Here is a 9,171-nt window from a genome sequence, read left to right as displayed (position 1 = left end):
GGCTGAGAGAGGAGGAGCAGCTGGTACTGAGTCATGGCAGGAAACAGGAGGGCGGGAGATAGCATATAAAGGGAGGCAGCAGGCCTTGAAGTCCACAGCAGCAGTAGCAGCATCGAGAGGAGCAGGCGCGCCCAAATCTTCAAGTCCAGATCTACCTGTGACAACAAGCTTCTGGGTGGGCAGTGACCAGTCCTTGCCCCAGGATGGGGACCATATCCAGAGCAGCCTTGGTCTTGACCTGCTTGGCCCTTGCTTCTGCTGCCTCTGCAGGAGGTGAGTCGGGGTGGGGTAGCAGTTGCTTAGGAGCCTGGCTCCAAATGGCTCATCACCAGTTGGCTTCTGAGTCTCCTCTTTACGGACATGCTCACAGTGGGCCTGGGGCAGGAGAGGGATGCCTAGAGATAGTTGCCAAGAAACACAAAAATTGGAGTCAAATAGACAGAAGACACAGGACGGGCACATTTACAGACTAAGGGGCCTGGACATGTCTGAGGCAGGACTGTGAAGCTGGTGAAGAAGAAAGGCCCTCAGGCTGCTCAAAACCAGTCTATTGACCCAGGGAGCCTTGACTCACTGGTTAGAAGTTAGGGATGTCCATGTTCACCTTCTACCACGCACACACACACTGCTTTGAAGTCTGAACTAAATGGAATGCCCACTCTGGACGGGAGGGAGATGCTTGGATATTATTCAGGAGATGCAGCCTGTATCTGGAAAAGGTCCACCTCATTGTCCTGGTCCCTAGTCTTGTGCCTTCAGTTCAGCCACACACTTAAGTCAGATGGCTAAAGGAGGGCCATAGAGATGGCTTAGTTTGTAAAGGCGCATGCCAAGCCTGGTGACCTGAATTCAATCCCAGTAACCCACACGGGAAGGAGAGGACTGACTCCCACAGTTGTCCTCTGACCTCCATACACTCAAACACTTCGCTGGGCTTCCTACCCAAGGGCCCTTTTTAAAAGACCTGTAGGAGAGGTTTGGGGAGAGGTGGGTCCCCTAAAAGCTAGAGGAACATCAGAGCAGTAGCTATGGGGAGACAGCTACAAGCCCCAACCAAGGGAGACACTGGCAGGAGAAACTGGACCTCCCTTCCCAGCCACATGGGTCACATTCCCTTTAGAAACAGATTTTCTCAGAACTCCGGCACTCACATCAAGGTTGGTAGGGGAGGCTCCCACACAGTGGTCTTTCTACATCCTCAGCCCCCATAGCCTCGCCATCCTTTGCTTGGACCAGGAAGGACCTCTCAAAACTGCCTCTGACCTGTTCTTCCTTCCTCCAGCCTCCAAGCCTTCAGGGCAGAGGGAGATGAAGCCAGAGAATCCCTTCCTGCACCTTCATGAAGGTGAGTGCCTCTTGCCCAAGAACGAACCAGGTCAATGACAACAGGATGATGGCTGTGGCACTGGGGGGGGAGAGGGCAAGCGTGAGATGGGAGTCTAGAAGGAGTTACAGCTCTGTCTCCCCTCTTACCTCCAGTTGGCTATGCAGCACCCCCTTCTCCGCCACAAACCCGGACATTCCGAGTGCACGACCACTTTGAAACTTCTCTGCACGACCCTCTCTTTGAGGGACAAAGGGAAGGTAAGGCCACCGCAAGCCACTCCCAGTTGCCCTCTAGACCTCTAACTGAGGCACTCACTCTTCAGGTGGGGCAGAGGGAGCCCCCACGCTGCTTCTGTCTGACTGAAGGGTAGACTGCTCCCGCTGCTCTTTCTGCAGTGCAGCCTCCTGCCTCTCCAGAGGAATGGTCCACTTTCCCCAAGTCTGATGATAGTGAAGGTGAGTGCTGGCCTGGCCCTGTCCACATCCCATCCCATCCCATCCCATCCCATCCCATCCCATGTGCTCTCGCTGACCCTCCCTTGTACCTTCGCCTGTCTACAGTGGGTCCTCCTACCCCTCAAGAAGCCATCCCCCTGCAGGAAGAGCAGCCCCCTCCCCAAGTCTCCATTGAACAGAAAGAAAGTAAGTGACCCCTTTACTTCAGAGTGTGGGCTTTGGAGGCCGAGGGGTAGGGAGCCTTACCACTTATGCCCCTGTGACTCTCGGGGAACTGCTTACTTCTCTGAGCCTTGTCTGGCAACAGCAGAGGCCTGGGTTTGATCCCCAGCGCCGAGAGTGGTTGTGGTGGCAGCCACCTGTAATCCCAGCTCTCGGGAGGAGGCATGGACATCAGATGTTGAAAGTTACCCTCTGCTTCACACAGAGTTCAAGGCTAGCCTGGGGTATATAAAGCCCTTTCTTTAAAAAGGGAGAGAAGGAAGATAGGAAATAATGCCTATTCCATAGGTATAGGATTAAATGATATAAAATAGCGTTTGTTTCTTACTTGTTCCTCTATTGAGCTCCTTCACGCGTGGGCTAGGAGGTGCCTCTTTGCGCCCCTTATCCCAGAACCTTTTGCTTACACATCTCCTCCTACCCAAGTAGACCCATTGGTCCATCAGGAAGACATCGTCCATGGCGGGCAGAAAGAGGGTGAGTGATGGCACTTGTCTGTCCCTGCGCATTAGCCTGGGCTCACACCCCTGGAGAGACAACAGGCCCTGAGCCTCATGAAAGAGCTAATGCGGCCTGAACAAGCCAGGGTCCTTTTCTTTCTTTTTATTTATTTATTTACTTTTGGTTTTTCCAGACAGGGTTTCTCTGTGGCTTTGGAGCCTGTCCTGGAACTAGCTCTTATAGACCAGGCTGGTCTCGAACTCACAGAGATCCGCCTGCCTCTGCCTCCCGAGTGCGGGGCGTGCGCCACCAGTGCCCAGCACTAGGTTCCCTTTCTGTGACTGATGGTAAGGAGCCCAGATTAGCTTCTTGTTTCCGGACCCTTTCTCTTCAACCGAAGGTCTACCAGTTCTTGCAGCTCATCCAACCATAGCGTACCCTCCCCACTGTTTTCCCTTTTCTAGAGAGGCCAGCTCCTTCCGTGGTCCAGGGTTCTCCAGGACCTCGATCTCGGAATCCAGCTCAGCACTGCCAACAGGGCCGGAGAGGTGGCTGGGGCTACCGGCTGGATGGCTTCCCTCCTGGACGGCCTTCTCCAGACAATCTGAACCAGATCTGCCTTCCTGAGCGTCAACATGTGGTGTACGGCCCCTGGAACCTGCCTCAGACTGGCTACTCCCACCTTAGTCGCCAAGGAGAGGCTCTCAATTTGCTGGAGACTGGGTATTCCCGCTGCTGTCGCTGCCGCAGCCACACTAACCGCCTAGATTGTGCAAAGCTTGTGGTAAGGGCTTGACTGCTGGTGCTGGGGTGTCCCTTAAGGGGGAGGGAGAGAGAGAGAGAGAGAGAGAGAGAGAGAGAGAGAGAGAGAGAGAGAGAGAGAGAGAGAGAGTTCACTGGCTCTACCTCAAAGGCCTCGCACAGGACAGCCATGCGGCTTTCTTCTTTACCTGACTGGGGTCCTGTTCCTGGAACCTGGGAGGAAGGCAGAATATGCACAATGGATTGCTGGGCTGACCCTTCCCTCTCACTGTAGTGGGAGGACGCAATGACCAGGTTCTGTGAGGCTGAGTTCTCTGTCAAGACCCGACCCCACCGGTGCTGCAAACAGCGCGGGGAGGAGCGATTCTCTTGCTTCCAGGAAGAAGCTCCTCAACCACACTACCTGCGCCAGCCCTGCCCCATCCCCCAGAGTATCGTGTCCTCTGGGCCCCAGCTACCTTTCCCCCCTGGGTTGCCCACTCTGGACAACGTCAAAAACATCTGTCTCCTGAGACGCTTCCGCTCTGTGCCACGCAACCTGCCAGCTACCGACCCCATCCAGAGGCAGCTGCAGGTTCTGACCCAGCTGGAGATGGAGTTCCAGCGCTGCTGCCGCCAGGGCCACAACCATAGCTGCATGCAGAAGGCCGTAAGTGGGCATCCCAGCCGCCTCAGGAGCCTGTCTGCCTGCCCACCTGTCCACCCAGCTCCAACTGCTGACTCTACAGCTGTCCATCCATGTTCTTCCCCGTGAGCACATCCGCGTCCGTCTGCTTGTGATTGTCCGTCCATCCATTGTGTCTGTCATCTGAGTCTGTTCGCCTTGAGTCTTCGTGCTGTCGTCCTGGGCTCATCCACCCATGACCCCACATATGCATCTGTCTGCCGTCCATCCGTCCGTCCGTCCAGCTCTGGCCTCAGCTGACCCTCTTACCTACTGACCCAGCTCATCTCCAGAGCCGACTAGGAACTAATCTGTGTTCTTCCCTCCCACCCCCGCAGCTGCCTCAGCTCACAGATGATAGTGATGAGGTGTGAGGGAGAAGGGGTCAGGCAGCCAGGCCTCTGAGCGCTCTCTCTGGTCCACAGTGGGAAGACACCCTGGATGAATACTGCGATCGGGAGCTGGCTATAAAGACCCACCCCCACTCGTGTTGCCACTACCCTCCGAGCCCTGCCCGTGACCAGTGCTTTGCCCACCGGGCTCCCTATCCCAACTATGACCGGGATATCTTGACCCTTGACCTCAGCCGAGTCACCCCCAACCTCATGGGCCATCTCTGTGGGAATGGAAGAGTTCTCTCCAAGCAGTGAGTCTTAGCTAGATCTTCCCGACACCCTGGCCTGTCCAAACCTCCCTCCTGGGGTGCCCTTGGGGAAAACAAAATCATGGCCTCCCAGGGCCATTTGGGTAGTGGGGGGGTATTTTAATGAGTTCCACTCTGCGGTCACTCTGCTGGAACCAATCCTCCTGCCTTAGTAACCCAAGTAATAGGCATAAGCCACTATCTGTGGCCCCGACAGCCTTTGGATGCTACAGACCCTGATTCCCACCTCTCATAACCAACCACAGCAAACAGATCCCTGGGCTGATCCAGAACATGACTGCTCGCTGCTGTGACCTGCCCTTCCCAGAACAGGCCTGCTGCGGAGAAGAGGAGGTGAGTGTGTGGGGAAGGAAACACAGAAGGTTAGGAGAGAAGGCCGAGGTAGAGCTGGCCCTCCTTTTTAGTCCCTCCAACCTGTCACAGAAGTCAGAGGAAGAAAGAATCAGACTTCCTCGGTGTTGCAGATGTCTTCCCTCCTGCCCTGGGCCTCAAACGCCTGGCGTTTTCAGATGTGCACATCTGTCGCAAGGAATCTGGCTGTGCTGGAGAAGCTGGCATAGTCTCTGGGCCTCAGGAGGGAATCCAGTGGGCGAGCAGTGGATGATGACCAGAGGAGGACCTAGGGCCCCCAAGCCAGCCGCTGGCCCCCTCCCCAGTGATCCCTGCTTTACACTCCCTTTTCAGAAACTAGCCTTTGTTGAGGATCTCTGTGGTCCCCGAAAGAACTCCTGGAAAGATGCTGCCTTCTGCTGTGACCTGTCTCCTGGGGATGAACAAGCCAACTGCTTCAACACCAACTATCTGAGGAATGTGGCTTTAGTGGCCGGAGACAGTGGGGACGCCACTGGCCAGAGGCAGCAGGGCCCAACTGGAGGGACAAACGCCAACCCCGCCCCTGGGTCCAAGGAAGAAAACTGAGTCACCCTGAGCCTCCGAGGATTAGATGGGGACCCCACCCTTCTCCACCCTCCTTGAGCAGTCATTACAATAAATGCCTCTTGGATTTGGCACCCTCTTTGTCCTTGGCGCACAAACACGCCCTCCTAAACTCCCCAAGCCTGGCCCAGTGCCCTCTCCACTCTGAACAGGAGGTGTTCCTCAGGTGGGACCATAGCTAAGCGGCTTGCCCTCACCTGTCGCCGTGACCTTAATCAAGTATTTTAAAAGAACACCACCCCAGTAACAAGCTGTTGGGATTCAAAGTGGAAAAGATGGAGTCGATATTCTCGATGAGCTTCAGCCCAAGCCTGACATTTCAATTTTTCTGTGCTCAGGATGGAGCCAGCCTCTTGACAACTAAACCCATTCTTCCACTGAGCTGTGTCCTCACGTTCCCAGCTCAGGCTGTGTGGTCTCAGGTGTGCAGACACGATGTCGTAGTGTGCCGTCTGCCGATGCTCTTCACCAGGCTGAGGCAGTGCCTCTGACTGTATCTGGGTCCACCTGCCCACTGACTCACAGACCCACACCAGCACCTCTAGTTTTCATTTATGGCTAGAGATCCCAACTCAGTGGCAAGCACTTACCATCTCCCAGCCCCAACCTGGCATTTTAAATCACTTTCAACCCTTAAGAGTTCCCACTCTGGCTCATTATCAGTTTGCTGAACCCCTGTTTATGATCACGTAAGACTTGGGAAATATACATTTTAAAACCACAGCCCCTGTCCTGATCATTCACAATCCAAGAACCTGTTTGCAAGTATGACGAGTATTGGCCAGGGTCTGAGCGGGACAAGGCCCGAGTGGGGTGGGGTTGAGCTGCAGGCAGTCCATGGCATTGGGGTAGCATCTGGGCAGTGTAGTAAAGCTTCCTCCTCAGCAGATAGGAGGAGGGGCCTGGGGGCTGGTACATGACCAGGCAGGATGCACAAGCACAAGCACCAGGGTCTTCCTCTTTGCTGGTCCTCCTTGGCTAGCTGGGATAGGTTGTGCTCAAATTTGCTATTAAAAATGTCTAGTCTGCAGCCATGTTCCTAGGCCAGGGAATTGAACTCCAGCCCTGAGATGAACCAGACAAGGGCAGTGACAGGACCTTCAAGCCCTCCGAAGCTGCCTCGGAACCCTGAGCCTGAGGCTGGGAATGGAAGAATACTCGTGGGGACGGGGGTACTCTGTGACCCGGGTGGCAGTACATCTTTCTAGAACCACAGACTTCCGAGTCCCAGATCTGGCAGAAAGGGTGCACCAAGGCCCGTCATGCACCCTGGCTAGGATCCAACCTTCACCAGCCGCTTCCTGCCCCGCCACAGTCTTCTATTTATTTTTTTGGTCAGTGGTTGTTCCTAAGCAACTACTTAGCAGATCCTCCCTGTCTATCAGCGCTAGGGCCAATAAGCAGGCAACTGTAGCTCATCGCCCCACCCCAGCCCTGTCCTGAGCTCAAGAGCTCCAGTACGTCTGCGTCTGCGCAGAAGTCTCAGAGGAAGTAAACTGGGGAAACCGAGTCACACCCAATGACACTTTTGTCTTTAGCAGGCTGTAGCACACACAGCTCCAAGTTCCACAGTCCCGGCCGCCCGCAGTGGTTCACAGTGTGTTGGGAGGGGAAGGGAAGTGGAAAGAATGAATAGTAAGCAGCCTCGGAGAAGGAACCAGATAAAGGGCTAAGACGCAAGCCTTGTTAGTAACTAGGCGGTGAGTTTGTACAGCAAAAAGGGGGTTGCTGTTACCAAGGAAAAGGGGAAGTGTTAAAATTTACAACAATTAGATGTGAAAATAAACTATTAAGATAGAATTTAGACAGGGTGGTGGTGGTGCATACTTTAATCCCAGCACTCAGAAGGCAGAGGCAGGTGGATAGAGCAAGTTCCAGGACAGCCAGCACTACATAGAAGCACTGTCTTCAAACAAAAAAGAACTTAAGTTTATGGGAGACACAGGAATCAGAGCTCCTGAGGAGAACTTAATTCCACGGAGCAGTTAAAGCTTAAGAGGCTAGGGTGATGCTCAGTGATTAAGAGCACTGGCTGCTCTTGCAGAGGACCTGGGTTTGTTTTCCAGCATCCACATGGTGGCTCACAACTCTGTATCTTCAGTTCTAGGGAATCTGAAACCTGCCAGTACTAGACGCACACAGGCATGCAGACAAAACACATAGAATTAGTCAAACTTTTGAAAATTAAAAAAACAAAAACAAATTCAGGTTTTTGTTGAAAGGGATTGGAGAGATGGCTTAGCAGTTAGGAAAGCCTGAGTTTGGTTCCCAGGAGTCAGGCAGCTTACATCTGCCTACAACTACAGATCCTGGGATCCCATTCCCTCTACCAGCACCCTACACACACACACACACACACACACACACACACACAGACACGTGGCATACAAACAATTAAGATGTAAAAAAGATTATGGTGAGCTGGGCGTTGGTGGCACACGCCATTAATCCCAGCACTCTGGAGGCAGAGGCTCCAGAGTTCAAGACCAGCCTAGTCTACAAGAGCTAGTTCCAGGACAGCCTCCAAAGCCACAGAGAAATCCTGTCTCCAAAAAACAGGGAGAAAAAAAAAAAAAAAAGATTTGATGGTGGCTCAAGTCCTTAATCCCTGAATTTGGGAGTCAGAGGCCAGTGGACCTCCAAGTGTTTGAGGCCAACCTGGTCCACATAGTTCCAAGACAGCCAGGACTAGATAAGCCCCATCTAAAAAAACAAATAAATTAATGAATAAGAATCTAAACCTAACTGGAAGGAATGCATCAAAATAAATCAAATGAGGCCTATCTGTGGTGGTGCTCACCTTTAATCCCAGTACTTGGGAAGCAGAGGCAGGAGGATCTCTGTGAGTTCCAGGAAAGCCAGGGCTATACATGGAAACCCTGCCTTGAAAAAAACCAAAAAAAAAAAAAAAAAAAAAAAAAAATCAAGTGACATGGAAAACACCTTTGACTCAGTCCTGGGGAGGCTGAGGTTGAGGATCACTTGAATTCAAAGCTCACATGGAAACCTGGGTATAGTGGCAATACCTTTAATCTCATAGGGCAAGCACATCTCTCTGAGTTTGAGGCCATCCTGATTTACATAGTGAGTTTCAGGACAGCTAGAACTACGTAGATAGACTTAGCTACAAACAAAAACTCAAAACAGAACAAAAGCAAACAAGGCTGGCCTGGAACTTGATATGCTTGGGTCTCAGCCTTCCAAGTGCCACAAGGATTACAGGCTCATCCACCACCAAGACAAGAGCTCGGTCCGAGCCTAGACTGATGAGCATCCATTTTCTGGGGAGAGTTAGGTTAGGTTAGATGGATGTCTTGCTTTCATTTAGGGGAAAGGGCTTGTTTCAGCTTAAAAGTCAAGGAAAATCTAAGCGGGAACTCCAGGTGGGTATCTGGGGACAGAAACCAAAGCTGCTTACTAGCTGGTTCCTGTCGTTCACTCAGCCTGCTCTCATACAGCCCAGGACCACCAATCGCGGGGTGGCCCCACCCACAGTGGGCTGGGTCCCCCACATCAATCATGAACCAAGAAAATGACCACAAACCGATCTGACTGAGACACTCTCTCAATTGAAGTTCCTTACTCCCAGATAACTCTTGCTTGTGTCAAACTTGACAAAAAGCAAACAGCACAACGGGCAAGCGGCAACGTATAAGAAACAGGAACAGGTGACCCTTGGAAGGGAAGCAGCTCAGAAGTG

At 52.8% G+C, this 9,171-nt stretch overlaps 1 protein-coding gene across 3 annotated transcripts; it reads left to right on the top strand.

Moving 5' to 3' along the window:
• Positions 1-112: 112 nt before the first annotated feature.
• Positions 113-5,545, top strand: Ecm1 (extracellular matrix protein 1). 3 transcript variants are annotated; one of them, XM_051198683.1, is made up of 11 exons: positions 113-273; positions 1,283-1,345; positions 1,480-1,584; positions 1,723-1,782; positions 1,888-1,968; positions 2,434-2,481; positions 2,910-3,229; positions 3,482-3,856; positions 4,297-4,517; positions 4,781-4,868; positions 5,220-5,545. In XM_051198683.1, the coding sequence occupies exons 1-11, from the start codon at positions 204-206 to the stop codon at positions 5,451-5,453; spliced, it is 1,665 nt and encodes a 554-aa protein (XP_051054640.1). In that variant the 5' UTR covers positions 113-203; the 3' UTR covers positions 5,454-5,545. The 3 variants fall into 3 exon arrangements, with proteins under 3 accessions (XP_051054640.1, XP_051054639.1, XP_051054641.1); XM_051198682.1 differs by having other exon boundaries at positions 2,431-2,481; XM_051198684.1 differs by lacking the exon at positions 2,434-2,481.
• Positions 5,546-9,171: the final 3,626 nt, after the last annotated feature.

Source organism: Phodopus roborovskii, unplaced genomic scaffold (genome assembly GCF_943737965.1).
Source record: "Phodopus roborovskii unplaced genomic scaffold, PHOROB, whole genome shotgun sequence".
Taxonomy (NCBI): domain Eukaryota; kingdom Metazoa; phylum Chordata; class Mammalia; order Rodentia; family Cricetidae; genus Phodopus; species Phodopus roborovskii.
Note: the sequence above shows the minus strand (reverse complement) of the source record. Positions and strands in the feature narration are given on the sequence as shown.